Source organism: Lepisma saccharinum, chromosome 26 (genome assembly GCF_977018435.1).
Source record: "Lepisma saccharinum chromosome 26, izLepSacc3.1, whole genome shotgun sequence".
NCBI classification, from domain to species: Eukaryota; Metazoa; Arthropoda; class Insecta; order Zygentoma; family Lepismatidae; genus Lepisma; species Lepisma saccharinum.
Genome location: NC_139254.1, coordinates 24,674,839 through 24,693,714, shown reverse-complemented (window position 1 = coordinate 24,693,714; position 18,876 = coordinate 24,674,839). Strand labels below are relative to the sequence as shown.

Here is an 18,876-nt window from a genome sequence, read left to right as displayed (position 1 = left end):
GGTGTGAATTACAGACAAGCAGGTTTTTTTTCGGTAGGAAAGGTTCCTGCGGTCTTCGTAAGTCCGTTTGCTACGATTCAAAGTCAATTATCCTTGTATTTTCGTTATTTAGCGTCGCCTTTCTGCCTCTTGTGGCTAATCGCGACGATGAGGATGAGTGACATGAAACTGATGAACGGTCAATCTCAATGAACAGCAAGGACGCCCGCAGGAGGGGGACAAAGTTCATGTATTTCGAATGGTGAAATTGTAGCGATATTTTATTCCAAATAGCATTGTTTTCAGGGATTTATACGCTGTAAGTTACAGCAATTACTGACGTGTCTATCAAAATAACAAGAGAAGGTTTCCACCGAGGCTCATGTTGACTGCCGGAGTGTGCGTGACGGAAAATTTTGGTCGAGACGGGATTGGGAAGTGAAATTTTTATACTCCCGACGGTCAGGACTGAAAAAAATTCGCCATTTGTCGACCATACCAGGATTTTTTTTTGAAATTTCCCTACGCAATGTAAATCTAGAATTCTATACGCTACGCCAAAGTATTTTCAGTTCAATTTAATTTTTTTGATTTGTAATAATAATACTAATAACAACAATAGTAGAAGGTAAAATATAGGTTTCTATTACTGAAGGGCAAGATGTGAAATCTCACTCCCCCCGCACCTTAGAAAAAATCCTGCGGGTGTCCTTGATGCCAAGGTCGGGACTCGAACCCGGTGGCGAGATTGAAAGTCGACCACTTAAAGTGCTCGGCCACTGAACCGACCCAATTGATCATAAGCGCTACATAGAAATTGTACAGTACATTCAGACATCATCACATTCGTTCGTTTTTATATGTCGTTAACATTAACAATTATTCGTGAATATACAGCGTACTGGTATGCAACGCTAGAAAGAAAGCACTGTGATATGTATATTGAGTGATTTTTTTTAGTATCTTCCATATATCCGGAATTGTAATCGTTCGGCGGCACTATTGTAAATCACTGACGTACGGAGGATTTTTTTCGGTAGGATAGCTGCTTTATAGGGGCGCGGAATACACAGAAAGATATTTCGGATGGTTAAAACTTTCCACTCTGAAAAATGGCAATGGTTTTTCCCGAGTTTTCACTGTTTTTATTTGAAAAATATCGATTTTCATAAAATTTCTGAGGGGGCTGTAGCCCCATCAGCCCACTCTGTTTACTCCAGAGTGGTGTAATAGATTCTTCACCCAGGGCCAAGGCTCGGTTCGGTTGAACTAGACTGTGCGGTTATGGCACGGTAACAGAGATGATATTAAAGAACCATGCATTAATAGCGTTAGTGACGCTAACACATCCCGCATCGCGTTATAGTTAACGACAACAGCAACAAAAAAATAGAAAAGTATTCAACTTACGAGGACGTGATAACCTGTATGGTGTTGTGTTGAACTTCGCAGCGAAACAGCCAGCTCATCACACCGTTATGCCTTGGCGAGTGTCACCGCACTTCTGCACGTGTTCCTCATAAGTCGCGGACAAGGAATCCTTTAGACGAACCCGCATGCCGAAGTTAATACAGGCCCTTCTGTTTCTCATTGCATAAGTGGCACTCGGCTTCATGCTGAAGCATCTCTTCACCGACTCGGTGACTAATGTGCACGCACACACACACATACACGTTTGCTTACGTACATGCTTCACACACACACGCTCGCACAAGGTATCGCACTGATAACCTTTTCAGGCTTGGCAAGACTTAGATGGAAATGAAATGGGGCTTTGCCTCCCCCCTCTCCCCCCCAGTATTACGCGTGGCGATCATTCAGGCGGGAATTTTTTTCTTCCATCCCGCGTGTGCCAAGAGGTCAAGGCATAATCATCGCACCTGACGTCAAATTTGTTTTAGGTACGATGTTTATAAAGTAACCTTAGCCAGGTCAGGATTTATTTGTGTGGAGCTTCACCCTATTAACAACTTGATGTACTGTGTGTATATAATGTTGGTTACAACGTTGGTCAAACTTATGTCACGTTGTTAATTATTTGCCATAATTTTTCCACATTTCAAATATTTCGTGGCCTTTCCAAGCATTTTTCTCACAATGAACAGCAACAATCCTTTACAGATGGAGGCGTAGCCCCGCAAACCCCCACAAATTAAGGCCTGATCTTAGCCATAGGTTTGAATGTTGAAAACAGGGGCAACTATTCCACAAAGTTGTGATTGATTGATTTGGTGTTGTAAGTCTACTTTATGCACAGTCAGGCTAATCGGGACTGGACCTACAGTTTAAAGTGGGGTCCGAAACGCTATGTGCCTCCACCGGATATCGAACCCGGGATCCCCAAAGTTGTGAGTAAGTGAGACAAATAGCTTACCAAAAGAGTTAGTTATATGTCTAGTAGATGGTAACTGAGATAAAGTATTTATTTTTTTAAAATAATAAAATCGTAACATCTACAAGCACTTCAAGTGTGACAAAAGTAAAATTTTTGCCACCTCCTGCGAATAAAAGCAATGACATCCGGTGGATTTTCCTGGTAAAATGTTACTATTCGAACATACGTATATCACACTGGTATGTCTTCAAAACATCCATAGCGCATAGCGTAACGTTCCGTAGCACAAGGCGGGTACTAATTTCACCATTCACGCTCATAGTCACTTATATCCTAGAGGCGGAGACGCTGCATACAATAATTAAAATTCAAATACTAATTCACCGTGTCCTTAGATTCTTTTCAAACGATTTGAGGGCAACTGTGAACCGTAAGGACGAAAGACATGGTCCAGATTCTTTCTTGTATAAAAACTGCGGAGCTTGTCACTCGAGACCAATGACACAGTTCATTGCTTAAGGTTGGTTAAGATTAGATGTATTTTTCTATCACTTGCATTAGCACAATTTGTTCACTGCTAATAACAGGTTAAGTCTAGAAACTACGGCACGGTTCATTTGGGTTAACACTTGACGAATCAGAGATTCGTTTGTTTTTTCACCTTTCATTCATTCTACATTAGACACGGCACTTATCAGTGTTTCAGCCTCGTTAGCACAGGTTATTTTTGGACCCGTTATGAAGGAAACACAATGCACCGAAATGCCTAACGCAGGTCGCGTATCAGATCACATCGCTGGCGTAGACAAAACAAAGTCCAAAACGATGAAACATTCCCCGATGTCCCGCTCACTGGTAAAGCCTAAGCATGAATGAATCAACACACATACATTCGTCACTCGTATGAAGAAAGAGATGTGCTTACCTGCATATTGGGTACACTTTTAAAATGGCAAATGGCAACACGACAGGTCGGGAGGTATTCACACGCACTGCACAGTGTAAAGATGCGACTGAGTTCTACGGAGCACTGTCGGTATTTACCGCCAAGCATTTCTGGTACTGAGTCTCTCTCGTACGGCAGCCGAGCGCGCTTTAGTACGACCTCCCGAGAGCCAAGAGGTGACGTCACGGCGAAGGGGGGAGTCATAAGCGAGGCGATAGGTAAGAAGACGTAAGACAGGTGGGCAGGGGGTGGAGGGCACATCTAGTTACGTATCTGGGAATATATTTCTGAGGGAAGCCTCACGAAGCATCCCACGTAATAGTAATCAAGTTTATATCAATATGTCAACAATACTGTAAAGCTGTCGCACGGTCTCTGATAAATTGCATTTATGCAGGTCTGGCGTGTGTTGTCCTGTGTTTTGTCCTTATGTGCTCTGATAGCCCCTTTACAGCCTTCTAACCAGAGTAAGAAGACGTGTTGATTTTAGCTATGGTAAGATGCTTCGTCTCTTAGAATATGACGGGTGCAGCGTATAGACGTCCAAGGGCAGATTAAAAGGGAAAAGGGGGGGGGGGGCGTCGTGGACGACTTCAACATATTGATAAATAGTATACACAGTTGGAATGAAATATATCACACGTAGTGTCAATTAAGAAACATACAAAAGTGGAAAAAAGGTGGACGGAGGGGCAACAGACTAAAAGGATCTCATTTTATTTCTTCAATATGGCAAATATTGTGGTATTTTACGAAGAACTACCATTATGGGGAGCAGGAAGCTTAACGGCGAGTGCAACGAATAACTTAAATAGGGGCGACGAGAGACACGGGCGAACAAAGATAAGGATGACGAAGGAGGGGGGAAGAGCGACGAAAAAGAAGCACGAAATGAACTTAAGATGAAGGTACTAGGTTGGATCAAAGGAGTCGTGAGGTGACCACCCCTTCACAGAGGATCTAGAAAATATTCCCGCCACCTCTGCCTTTTCACTCATATTTTCGTGCACAGTCACTGTGGAAAGGCCATAGCCAGGGAAAGAGAACAGCTGACATATTCCCATATTCTAGGAGGGGGAAACATTGACGGCCAAGGGCACCTGTAGGGGGCAATTACCCCCCCCTCTGGATTCAAATTTTATGCAAATCAAAATACATTTCGTAAAATGTACTTACTCGCTTCGCTCGCAATACCTACTTTTCTTAGCCTCATGAAGTTCAGAACCTTAGCTAGGGAGCGGCGGGATTATCCTTACTGTCCATAAAGTGGACTTAGAACACCAAATCAATCAATCAATGCATAGAGAAGTCACATACTAAAGTATTTTTTTTTCTTTCAATATCATACCAAAGTCTCGAACGAGATCCACAATCTCGAACAGTAAGTCTTACCCTTGTCTCGATCTTATAATAATCTGTCTCGTATACCATCCCTATCCCCATACTATGAATCTCTTGCATTCAGTTTTTTTATTACATACCTAGGTAACTGTTTTCTATCAATCAGTAAAACATTCTTAAAATGTGGATATTATTTAACATTGTTAATAATGATCTTGGCAAAATCATCTCTGGTAAGTATGAACACCTATCCTTCATCCAGGGATACTTGGCGCTAGTGAAAGGGGGCGTGGATACCCAGCCCCTCCCCTCCCCAAGAAGGTGTGACTGTAAGTTACCAGGACAAAAAAAGGATGAATTATATTCACGGCGGGACGGAACAGGACTTGAGGAGAAGAGGGTAAGTGCCCCAATTGCCCCCTTTGGCTACGGGGCTGGAACTAGTGAAGGTACCTGCAGAATCATCTGGGCAATTAATTATCCGAGATCACTTCCGGTAGAGTACGCGCACGTACATTCGCACACACTTTGTTAATGACCTGTTCAGACAACCCTTACAGCGGACCACATTCCTTCCTTGTATCCACCTATTCTGGAACACAAACGGGATGCTCTTTTTTCACCAAATTAAGAAAAGCAACTATAAGTCTGTTCGGAATGACCAAAGAGTGGTTTCTGGTAACCATATATGTGTATAAATTAGGAATGGCTACAAGATCCGGATAACGGATATCCTGATTTCAAATTGTCCGATATCCGCTTCGGATAATACGGATATCGAAATATCCGGTTAATTCGGATATCAGAATATCTGGATAGTACAGATTTGGCAGTGGCGTATACTGAGTCCAAGATCTGGGCTATTTCACTATGTCACGTGGTCCTAGGCTATGAATAGAAATAAGTTTACCAACTCCTAAGAAATCAGGTTGCTAACTCATAAGAAATGAGGTTGCCAACTCATAGGAAATGAGGTTGCCAACTCATAGGAAATCAGGTTGCTATCTCATAGGAAATCAGGTTGCTAACTCATAGGAAATCAGGTTTGCCAACTCATAGGAAATCAGGTTGCCAACTCATAGGAAATCATGTTGCCAACTCATAAGAAATCAAATTGCCAACTCCAGAATCACCATCATCATTTCACTGATATGAATAATTTTATTTACAATTTCTGATCGGTTTTCCTCCTGTATTTTATTCTCTACACTTCAGGCTTCGCAGATAGCCTAGCTATAACTTAACAAGTTTAAAAACAAGACGCTGCAAATAGCTGTTGCGCAGCTCACACCACATTTCCCCTCTCCATTCTCCCCAGCGACGTTGGTTCGCAGTGTTGCAACCTGGAGGGAGCGGATTGGTCTGAGAATTTTCAACGAAATTTGTATTCGCTTTTTCCAGGGCTATTTTCTACCTGTCGGAGTACAGAACTTCAGCTCACCTTTCGCCAACGACTCTTTTTCTTCTTTTAAAACTTGAACTCCCCGATGGCTCAGTGGTAGCGTCGTCGCCTTGTAATCAAGGGATCCCGGGTTCGATTCCTGGTGGAGGGACATAGTGGTTCGGATCCCACTTTAAACTCTACGTCCAGTCCCGATTAACCTTACTGTGCATAAAGTGGACTTACAACAACAAATCAATCCAATCCAATTCTTTCAAAACTTGAGAAACCATCCATTTAGATACTCCCGTGGCGGCGCTTGTAAACTCGACAACATTATACTTAAGTTTATGTAACTCCTGATTTCGCAAATATGTTGCAACATTGTAAACAATTTCTCTGGCCTGTCCTCTAAGGGGCTTTCCAGAGCAGATTGTGGATTTCGTTGGACCCGGCATGATTTGATTTTTGCATTTCAAAAATGTGCAGCCAAGAGTAAAGAGCAAGAACATTTCAGTGCTTTAAAAAAGAACACAGGCAAGCGTGTTATCAGATTGCCTTCTCGTAGTGATTGTTGTACGATAAACAAAAGAACCCCCATCCCACTCTGATTTAAAAAAAAACCGATGCTCGATATCGCATTCAGGAAATGAAGTCCCAGAAGTTTCTCTTCGTTATAAACCTTAACGCGCGTGCGTAATTCTACAGTTTACGACCCGCGCACCGCACGCATTTTCAAAGACCGGATTAAATCAAATGAACCACTGATAAACTGATATAATATGAGCAGGCACCGTCAATCTACACAGTAAAAATATCTTGTCATATTTGTTTTAGCTTAATTTTGCTGAGTTGGCACCACTCGTAGTCTCCAGGCCAAACCAGTATGTAGAAGAGTGTTGGGGAGGATGAAGTAATAGGAAGTGCTCCGCAGCGATCTGCGCATATCGGGACTTCACTTGTCAGGCTATAGCCTAGAATATACGCTCCTGAGATTTAGTGAAGGATTTGGATGACGAATAAAAGAATATGTGGTTTGCCCGTAAAACGGACAAACGATAAAACTGTCCGGATAATGCGGATATTGGATATCCGGACATAGGATATCGGGATAATTCGGATATCCTGATAGTCTGTGCATCCAGATATCAGAATATCCGATATCCGGATATTTGAAATTAGGATAGGAAATTATCCGGATTTGGCCATCCTTAGTACAGACATGATGGTTCACCAGAACCAGATTGTTTTAACAATCGTGCGCATATGTATAGAGTTACCGAATAATATGTTCAGTATTTGGAAAGTCGTGCAAAATTGTGAAGGTAATTTAGACGCTAATATCAAAAAGATCCTCCACGAGAAGAGATCTCCGTCGATGGTTTTCTCAGTTCCGAGAGGTGGAAAAAAGAGAAGAATCAGATAGACAGAGCATATCAAACGACACAGTGGGAAGAATCCTGCACTAGTGCATTCGGAGTCCACAAAAACTGCTTCCACGTGTAGTAAAAAATTGGGCCTTTCTCAAACGACTACGTGGCGGCTTCATTAAATTCATCTGTTTCCTTGACTTATAAACTGTTTTAGTTGCTGAACTTAATGAAGGAACTTTCAAGGTATATAATCTCTATATACGTATATAAAAAATGGATAGATATGTGTGTTTGTTTGTTCAGCAATATCTCTCGAGCGCCTGGAGCGATTTCAACCAAACTTGGTACGCATATCACTTGCAACCTGGAAAGACATGCTGTGGGGTAAGACACCCCTGGCGCCCCTAGGGGAAGGGTGGGAAGGGGTGACAGGTAAAAATAATCGAGAACCACCGATATAAAATTCCGCACAAACAGACATCCGTGACTCTATGCAATCCGCACAACGATAGTGTTTCTCGGGTTGTCTAACATTCAGGCTGTGTTGCGAATGGAATCCATAGTTTCGTGACACTCCCAATGTGGTTCAACTCCAAGTTCATCATGGGGGGTGAGAGGGGGTGAAAAATAAAATGCCACAAATGACCTAGATTAGTGTCGAATCCATAGTTTTCGGAGTAGCTAAGCTAATTGGTGAAATTCACGATCACATTTAAAATTAGTTACATTTTACACTATAGTTAGAATTCATTATTTTCCTGTCTAATACAAGATTGGGATAAATAAATGCCCGGGCAACGCCGGGTAATCAGCTAGTATAACATATATTTCACAATAACCTCACCAAACCCCGCCATTCTTTCAAGGAGACCCTGTAGAAACGTCATTTTTGAACGTTCTGATTTTTGGAAGTTATTTTGACATAATGGAATTGAAATGTGCTAAATAACATTGGAAAGTGCCGCGATCGTAATAACTGATAATATTGATGACAGCAGTTTTGGGTACGGTTAAGTAACCTGGTGTGGTCAGATATTTTTCTACAAATGGACAGGTTGGGCCTAACAGTGGCTTTCCACTTAAGTCGATTTGTCGAAAATTCCTTCAGGGGTCACTACCTGAGCTGATGACCTGTAGTCCCTATTTCCAGAACGAGCAGGGATTGTTTGAGAACTATGCAGGAGTGAAGAACAAGGTCCACGCGGAGCCTTATGGTTTTTGCGGTACAATTTTTTAAGCTCAAAACAAGATGAGGCGAAAGTACCAAATGTTTGGAGAACTCATGTTTTGAATGTTTGTTCAATATACTGCATTACTCAATGAAAACTATGTCAAAATGTGCACGCTGAACGGAAAACATGTTATATACCTCAAAATGTGTGAAAATATATCACTTGAAATTCGTATATGGTTCTTAACATTGTGATTCTGTACGTTTGTTGTTTTTGCTAGGCTACATGCAAAGGATAAAAAAAAACGGTCCCTGCTTATTATATGAACCTGATGACACTGTGTAGTTTTGCTTGAACATGCTCCACTGGAAGATACGGATTGCTTTTATGCACTGAATTATTTTTAAGGAAAAAGCAAAATTCGCCTGTAGCCAGGTCTGGGTAATAGAAAGGGTGCTTAATCATGTTGATGCTAAAGCTGTTTCTTCGAAGGGGCATTATGGATTGGCACATTGTCCTGTTGCAACATTTTCTATCCCAAAGGTAAGAGGATGTTGAACGAGCGAGTAATAAGATCGACATTATTTTTACACAGTCCCAAGTTATCCCTTGCTTCTACAACTGTTTGAAGTCCACAACTTTCAAACGGTTATCTTTTAGCGTCGGGTCATCTTAGTTCTTTTTTTATTGACAGTGCATGAATGTGTGACACTGTACTGTATTAAATACTATTACCTTAGGAATTTGGTTTTATTTTTCTCAAAAAATAAAATAACGTGTGACTGGCATATGGGAGATCCGAGTCCGGTTCCCGTGATGGTAGATCTCAGGTCATTCCAAGATCTCTGCATAATGCGGGTCTGGGCCCTTATTTAATTGGTACTTGGAGGTAAAGATGATTGGAGCGTGTTGATCACTTCGCCTCTACTATGTCGGAGATCGAGAATGTGTTGAGGCCGTACCTACTATGTGTCTTCATGGTAAGATGCAAAACACAGGGAAATAACCTTTTTTGGAGCAAAGGTGGAATAGATTTTTGATGGACCATGTACACAAATCATTGTATCAACAATGCAAAGATTCTTGATTCGATTCCCCGGTAAAATTAGATCATCTGAAGGCGAGAGAAGATAATTGTGTAATAGAGTATGGAATGAAGGACAGACAGTGCATAATGATCAACTAAGATCCTTTCAAGAACAAATGGTCAGGATGTGATTCTCATCCAAAAGTAACCACTGACTACAAGAGTTTATATTGGTTATTTCCTCGTATAATATCACTATTTAATATTTTCAAGGTTGCCAGTTTTCTCTTCTTTATATTGTTTCTTAATTTCTATTATCATTATTAGGAATGGTATCGAGACGAGGCGATACGACATATACGTATATGGTATATGGTATACACAGCATTTACAGTTTGTTACCGCCCACATCATCACGGCAAACAGTTTTTGTTACTGGAGTTTTTTATGTTTTGACTTCTCGTCTCGATGCTACGAACCCTCGAAAAAGTGAAATTTATCCTCCTGAAATATATGCAACCACATTGCAGAGTACATAATTGTCATTAGTGGATTGACTTCGTAATTACTAATGTATGATTTATCTTTATATAATCAGGTAGATATCCCCTTGTTATGTCTCAAAACGTTACATGCTAAGGAGAATTTGGTTTACGTTAGTTTTCCAAATATACCAACGACACCTAACTCGTCTCGTTTTTGACAAGACCGTCTCGGTCCCGCCACTGAAGTTCCCGGGTTCAAGTCGAGGCCTAGGCATGGGATGGGTGTTATTGCTGAGGGCCCCTTCATCAGCGTCATAATCATCACCAGACCTCGGATTTTTGGGTTCCTAAAATAGGTTCTAAAATCCTAAAATAGGTTCTAAAAACATTAAATTAGACTAAAAAATCCTAAAGTATTTTCCAAAAACTTAAAATGATTCAAAGATCCTGAAAAATACTAATTAGGTACAATTGTTATAAACAAAATTTCAAAGGAACAGTGAGAAATTTTAATAGACATATGTAACCATAAGAAATATTAATTTTCTAAACAAATTTTCATTTCTGTGCATAATTTTCAAAATGATCCACTAATTATTGTAAAACTAATACTTGGACTGTTAGCAAAAGTTACTAATCGATATGATAAATGAATTATGTATAATTTCCTGCACAATACATAACAATATTTTTCACATTATCCTCAGACAAAAAAAAAACGCCTTTTATCTGTGAGGATCATCTTATATGCTGAAAATGATCTTTAAACAGATCCTTAGTCAGTCAATGGTGCAAATTTGAATGCTAGAAAGCACCAAATGTGATCAAAAGTTTGCAGTTTGGACTGTGCAGGCAAAGGTGCCACCAGACGTTTTGTTCAGCTTCAAAAAAACATTATGGACTTAGAGGGAGGGAAATTGACAGGAAATATGTTTCAAACACATTAATCATTGTTTTTTTTTTGTATCAAACCGAGCAAATGCCTCTGTGTGATATAAAAATCCTGAAAAACCTTACAATATATATAAAAACCTAAAAAAAGGTTTGATTTAGCCGCATAAACGTAAAATAGGTTCTAACAAGCAAAATAGGTAATTTTATGCACTATAAAACTTCATCAGTTGTTGCGTTTTTTAACGAAACGCTGACGTAACTTTTTATTTCTCATTTACCTGCAAAGGAAAAAATAGGTTAAAAACCTAAAATCCGAAGTCTAATCATCACTCATCCTCATCGTCGCGACGATTAATCAAGAGGTGCATTAAAGAGACATCAGATAACACGATAATACATATATAATATATAAATACAATTCGCCTAGAATTTGTATCATTATGTATAGTCATCGGCAATAAAAATGTGACACCTAGAACCTGAAATACTTGCCTAACTGCAAGGCGTTGTGTGTCTTGCCTAACTGTAAGGCGCTAAGTAGATTTTAATAGCCACCACCGTAGATTTAGGCAGCACAACTAATGCTATGCAGGGAAGCGAGTGTTACAGGATATAGATGTCACATTTTTTTATTGCCGGTGAGTGTACCATTGTTTTCCAATAGCTAAAACATAGTTTTCCTTCAAATTCCTTGAACCTGATCTGTAGTTCCTAAGGATTCTTGTTAAAATCAGATGGTGATGGTCTTTTTTACGTAAACTGCCCGGAAAAATAATCTATAGACTATGTAAACCTTGAATTGGGTGATTTAATAATTTTGTAATGTTGTTTGGTGAGTTGTATGATGAATATGAAACTTGCTGTGCCACAGTAGATATCGAGCGCTGTTCGTACTCCATGGTTAGCTCATGCACTCTGTTACTGTGAGAATCCTTCAGTGTTGCCAAATCGTATTAGTTAAAAAGAGCTAGATTGCGCGCAAACTGAGCTAATAATTAGTTCAAAGTCTCAGTTTCTCCACGTACACTCTGAAAGCAAGGATCCTGGGTTCGAATAACAGGTAACCCGAGTCATATTTGAGGAGCGTTGGCATCGTTTGTGCGGGGGGGGGGGGGGAGGTCGAACCGTATGGCCATCCCCTGGAAATTGCTGTATTTATTTTCTTTATAAATTATAAAAAAATTATTATTATCATTATTATTTTGATGGCCGATAATAGAAATAATAGCTATCCCGCTCCCCCCCCAAAAAAAGAGACTGCTCGCAAAATTAATCCAAGAAATATATGGTTCCATGAGTGTTGAAAATTTCAAAAATGATTTTTTTATGAGGTCTTGATTGATTGATTGAGTGAGTTGGTGTTTTAAGTCCACAGTATGGCTAATCAGGCCTGAACCTACAGTTTAAAGTGGGATCCGAACTACTACAGTTGCCAACTGCGGAGATATGTCCCAAAAATAGCATTTTTTCACTCATCCCATAAAATCACCAATCATAAATCCATCAAATGCTGCACATGATCATTACTGGTTGCAAATGACAGATTGACATGGTGTCAGTCATCAGACGTCTAATTAAGGCTCTCCGATAATTTCTTATATAGTTTTCTCACTCAAAAGTGCATTTCTGGAAACATTTTAACGCTGCCTTCCGCCAGTTATTAATTTATTTAATTTTCTGTATGGAGTAAACTTATAAATGTCAAGCATTGAAAAATATCTCAAAGGATGAGGCTTTATAATGCAGCAAACCCGGTGTAAATATTTCTTACGGTTTTCGTGATATACATTTTCAAAGTTTGGGTTGCGCGACTTTTGAAACACTCTGTATGTACCTCCACCGGGTATCGAACCCGGGACCCCTTGAATAAAAGGCGACTACGCTACCACTGCGCCATTGGGGAGGCACTAGGGAAGTCTCGAAAAGTGTAATTTATGATTATAATTTTCTCCCAGGATTCGTTGATTTTCATTGAACGTGGTTTATAAAAGTTAGAAACAAAATAGATTAACTATATTTTTCAGAGTATCAAGTGTATGAAAGGTGAAAGAATAGAGAGAAACAGTTGTTCCAGAACTTCGCTGCTCTGGTGTATCAAGTAGAAATTCTTCACCAAGGACATTTATTTACTCTACGAATTTTCCACTTTAGATGGTATTATGACAGGTTTACACGGTGCAAGTTATCTCAAGATGCAGTGCTTGTTCTCTTGCCTAACTTGTTTACCCGATTATTGACATTAGGGCTAAGTAAGGACTTAAAGGGCCAAGGTCTGGCTCCAGAAGAGCGAAGTTGGAAACAATGTTACTTTCGCAACGTAAAGAACCTTTATTTTTTAGTATGTGTGGGAAAGACAGCGTTATTGCTCACAGCACATACGGTACTTCCCTGACGGTGATTTCTCGTCATTTCTGTGATAATTACCCTACGCGTCATACGAAGCTAGTTTCCTTGATTAGTTTCTAAAAATAAGCAGTAGTCGTACTGGTAACTTAGGGTAATGGGAACATGTTAAGAACATAGGTAAATCCTTTTGACCATATTTGGAAATATTGTCACACAGAAAGGAATGCAGTTGAGGAAACACGCTGAAGATTACAAACTTTTTAACGTTAAATTTAATGCTTTCCATAACACCAAGAGAGCGTCCATAGTTACCAGATCATTGTAAGATAAAATGCGGCACGCCGTACCAAAATGTGGGACAATAAGTCAACGTTTAGGATACAATCACGCTGAGAGTAAAGAGCACACCCAAATAATGTGTCATTTATGATTGATTGATTGATTTAGTTTATTTTACTTCGCGTTTCGTGCCTCTTGGCTAATTTGCGAAGATGGGCATGAGTGATGAAATGATGAAATTGATGAATGGACATTCACAAACAACCAAGCCCAAGCGGGATTCGAACCTGGGACCCTTGGGGTCGAGCGCGATGTGCTAACCACTCGGCAGCAGGGTCCGGCAATAATGTGTCATGTAATGTGAGTTTTACACTGTGCAATATTTACCTAATTGATTATGAATTATGATAATAATAATAATATTTTTTGAATATCTTGCTTATAGAGACATTCTTGATTAAACTGTAGTGTCATAAATTCCCTAAGGAGATAATTAATTTTCGTCTCCTTTTCTGTTTCTCCAATTGAAACATAGGGGCCTCCGCGATGGCGCAGTGGTAGCGTCGTCGCCTTGTAATCAAGGGGTCCCGGGTTCGATTCCCGGTGGTGGCACATAGTGGCTCGGATCCCACTTTGAACTGTAGGTCCAGTCCCGATTAGCCTTTCTGTGAATAAAGTCGACTTAAAACAACAAATCAATCATGTATTTTCGTAATGCAAATTATGTGATGCGTATAGTATTTTTCTCGGACGCCTGACGTAAGACTAAAGCTGAGTGACTGATTGATGTAAATGAGGTTCGTAGATAGTAATATAGGGTTAATAATGATATAATAAGTAAAATGGTAATTATTATTAATAGTTTATATCTGGTTATTTGAACAATCACTATTCATTTAGGCAAAAGTCGTAATAGGGGAAGGAACGTATGTAGATGAATAGGGATATTGTTTTTATTGGGGGAGAGTTGCATATAAAGGGTTGTGATATATAATATGTCCTATTTATAGCAGAAGAGTGGCGGATGAGGTTATTAGGATGTATACTACAAAATACTTCAATTAAGTGTTGTCTTCGGATGTCATTCTTAGAATGATTCATGATATATGGTTGATTGATGAAAAATACATAATTCGTAACGAGGTTTGAACTAACCCCCCAACGGCTCCAATTACGGCGGATAGGATGATTAGTAATAATAAGAATAATTAGGTTGTTGATATTATAACTAAGTAACGAGATTGGGGCAATCCTTTGGATGGTTATGGATAACACATTAGGCTAATCGGAACTGGACCTGCAGTTGAAAGTTTGATCCGAACCATTATGTGCCTCCACCGGGTATCGAACCCGGAATACCTTGACTACAAGGCGACAACGTTACCACAGCGCCATCGGGGTGGCCCCTTATGAGACTAAAATGTAGGACATGTCCGGGGAAGAGAGGACATCTGGCAATTCTGAGTGTGTGCTCAAAGCCAATTAGCTGCAGACAAGTAAAATATGTTGCCCGGTGGTTGTACCCAGTGCTTGGAAGTGGTTCATGTAGCGGCGGATCTGTAGCTTCGCTACAAATTCTTGCAGCTTGTAGCGAAAATTTCGCTACATCTACATTTCTTGTGTGTGTTTTGAGATAAAAAATTGTGTGTGTCAGAGTGTCAAGTGTATGAAAGGTGAAAGAATAGAGAGAAACAGTTGTTCCAGAACTTCGCTGCTCTGGTGTATCAAGTAGAAATTCTTCACCAAGGACATTTTTATTTACTCTACCAATTTTCCAACACCTTGGTTGATTTTTGGTCTGAAAATTTAAATCAATAAACCATATAAAAATAAAAAAGGAAAGTATCCTCGCTACGCACCTGGAGTAAACGAATATATAAACGTGCACGACTTATCGACATTCCTGCGATAGATGTCACTTTAGATGGTAATATGATAGGTTTACACGGTGCAAGTTTTCTCAAGATGCAGTGCTTGTACTCGTGCCTAACTTGTTTGTGTCACACTTAGAACTTTCCTTTGCTAGTACGCAAGTATTAGAGACCTTCATCAAAGAGCTCCATTTGACTCGTGCTGCGTGGTTGCATATATATTCAGGTAAAATGCCGTTTTACGAGCGTCGAAACGAGGCGTTAAGCAGAAAAAAGTTTGTACGGAGAAAGGCAGTGTGTGTAGTGTATACACTACTCTGTATTTCGATACGAGAGAAGGAGAGACTAAACCGAGAACAACATACGAATTTTGAACTCGAGACGTGACAAATAACAAGACATGTCTTTAATACTCGAAACTAAATATAGACAGTCCGAAGTCTCGTCTCGTCTCGGTAGCATCCCTAACGGATGGTTTGCAGGGCTTTTTATGTAATTTCATTATAACACTATTTTGATGCCGTGTAGAAATTTTTCTATTATACAGGGTGGACCACTTGAAACAGTACAATAACAAGTGGTAATCCTGCACAAGGCAAAGTACGGTGGCGCCGCCTGTCGCACCCAATCGCAACACAAAGGTCTGCCATTTACTTATATTCAGGCTGTGGAGGCCTACATGCGCGAGAAGAGGGTTGTAGACGTCCAGCCTGCGCTGCAGCGTGGATTGACATTGCTCAGTTCCAGACACAACGATATGCAGGTGGGTGATACAGTGACGTCAAACGGGCTAATTCACATAAACAAATCATATGGGGCTCCGGACGACAGTACGCTCCTCCTGAAAATGTCCATCGAGTTCGTGCGGCTCTCCGGCTCAACTTTCGCTCCGTCGTGATACAAGCAAGGACGCTACACATAAAGTCGCGGTTCGCTGCCTTGGATTATAGAAGGGGAATTTACAGTTCCACACATACAAATTGCAATTTGTACCACAACTACTGCCAGGATACACTGATACGCCGATGGGAGTGACTTGCTTGATATTGTTTTTCCAAATGAGAATATGTCTGTAGTGCACAGCCATCAATATATTTTGTGTACCTTCCCAACATTTTTTATTATCTGCGTTTACTTTTGTACTACTTCCCGTGGCTCACCCCGTTTTTCTATGTTCGGAATATGATTAGGTAATCGTAATTTCTGATATGTTTAAGTATACACACGGGATGTGGAGTAATTTCTCATTAGCTGATGGTAACATTTATGGAATTGTTAGAAGTAAAGACGATACATAAGGTAGTGTTCTAGGAGGATATCGCCCCAGAAAGTCCTATGCAACATCACTGTACAAAGTGTAAATAGCTTAAGAGCTGACATGCCTATCTATATTTCAGCATCAATCTTTGCATAGAGAACCTGCTTACGCACAAATATTTTTAAAAATCCGTCAGACGCCGTTACTGCATGGTCCTTTTTTAAAGTTCTCGCTAGTTCCCAGAAGAAACTATCATAAATCTACGGGTTTGGGCCTACAGCCAAGTTCCGGGTTTCAATCAGCATGGTAGTTTATTTTGAAGTTTTCATATGGCTCGAATACGGAGGACATTTTGGGCCAGTGCTGTTACGTCATCGCCTCGGTAACTCGTTTGCCACCTCATCATGACTCTGCTGAATTAGGAACCGCACGGAACTATCTTCCATTTGGCAAAAAAGAAAAACCTTGTGTGGGGTGTACAGCATCGGCAGACAGCGTGGTCTCGTACGTCACTGAGAAGTCGTGAAAAGATGCTGCTTATAATTATCTTTCGTTTGTTCTTACTCCGTCACGCGACAAAATATCGTGGTGCAGTGGTACCAACCGAGAAACTCGAGATTCCACCATAACCCCCTCTCTTTTATGGAAATCATACAGTCATCGTACAACGGTGACCAACGTGTGTAGAACATCAAGCCGAACAACTTTTCTTCATATTTCTTTTTTCTTCCGTGAAACGTCTCGTTTCGAGGCTACGTGCCCACGAGAAACAGAGAATTTTACCCTGAATGTGTGCAACAGTGCTTCATAAGTCACAATTGCCACTAATGGATTAACGTTGCAATTGCAATAAACAAAGTATATGGCCTGTCTATGAATAATCATGTACGGGGTGACGAAAAAGTTCGGAGAATTAAAAAAAATCATCTATTTAAAACTGCTTCATATATACAGGGTGAACATAAAGTCTTTCCCTGATTACAAACTTTTATTGCTAAAGAACTATGCTAGATACAGATATGCGGTTTGTTGGAAATGGTAGCTTAACTCATATTGTTTTGTTATCAGTACGCTTCAACATGTGCTCCCTTTGTTCCCTTAGAACGTCTAGGCGATACTCAATTTCTCTCCAGGTCTTTGCCAACATCTCTTCCGTCACCGTCTCTATAGAATCCCGTGTTAGTGTCTGAAGAGTTTGCATATCAGGAACTGGTGAACTAAACACTGTGTCCTTAACGTAACCCCATAAAAGAAGTCAAGAGGGGTTATGTCCGGCGAACGCGGTGGCCATGATATGGGAATCAGAATAAGAATCAGACAAAACAAAGAAATGGAAAAAAACTTGATGTATTGCACTACTTATTGCCATAGGTTTTATTTGCCTATCTACCGTGGAAGTTGAGATATAAATATTCATAATCAGGGAAAGACTTTATGCTCACCCTGTATATATATAAATCTAAATCACTCTCTTTTGAAGAACTTTAATTAGACTAGTAATAAGAACAAAGTAAAAGTAAAATGCTCCCCTGTGCACCACGCCTTGAAGGCGTATAGGGGTGTGGGGTTAGAGCCCAACACTTTCTTGATCACGGCCGAAGGTAATGTGATCAGCACCACGCCCCTGACCGCCGTTACCACCAGAGTTTCCTCCAGGCACACACTTTATACGACGCTGGGTGCCGGAGCCGCTGAAACAGGTGGAAAGAATCCCGGTTTTCCCCTGCCGGGAAGCAATAACAAAGAAAATTAAAAATGGCAGCAAGTGCTGAAAGTTGCTTCACTTTGACTCAGTATATTTGCGAAGTCATCTCAGAAAATTGTTGACAATGATCGCACACTGTTTGACAGTAATTTATTTCTATGCATGTCATAAAGCTATTTTGAGTGCGTCCACCGATATTTCATATCCAATTAAAGAATTAAAGCCAATAAATAATTTGATATGTTAAATTTATTCTAAACTTTAAATATATATACCCACCTAACAAACCCAACTAAGTCAATGAAGTTGTTACAATCCACAGCTGTCTGCGACTGTACAAGCTTCCGTTGTTGCAAATTCTCAGTGGACTCTACCACCAGCAACTGCGTCTTTTTGCACAGTCGCCACTCTGTCTCACGTTTTGCTATATGTAGTGACATTTCATTGTGATTGGCAACACTGTCGTGGAGAAGCCCTCGAGTTC

At 40.2% G+C, this 18,876-nt stretch overlaps 2 protein-coding genes across 4 annotated transcripts in view; one reads left to right on the top strand and one right to left on the bottom strand.

Moving 5' to 3' along the window:
* The window catches only part of LOC145979570 (ion transport peptide-like), a 40,803-nt gene extending 37,385 nt beyond the window's left edge, over positions 1-3,418 (bottom strand). Inside the window, exon 1 of one of the 2 annotated variants that reach the window (XM_083112544.1) lies at positions 3,240-3,418. In XM_083112544.1, coding sequence (XP_082968670.1) covers positions 3,240-3,368 — 129 coding nt within the window. In that variant the 5' untranslated portion in view covers positions 3,369-3,418. The remainder of the gene's footprint in view (positions 1-3,239) is intronic. The other variant, XM_083112543.1, reaches the window with a different exon arrangement.
* The window catches only part of LOC145979567 (peroxisomal leader peptide-processing protease), a 606,981-nt gene that overhangs the window by 126,372 nt on the left and 461,733 nt on the right, over positions 1-18,876 (top strand). The gene's annotated exons all lie outside the window — the stretch shown is intronic.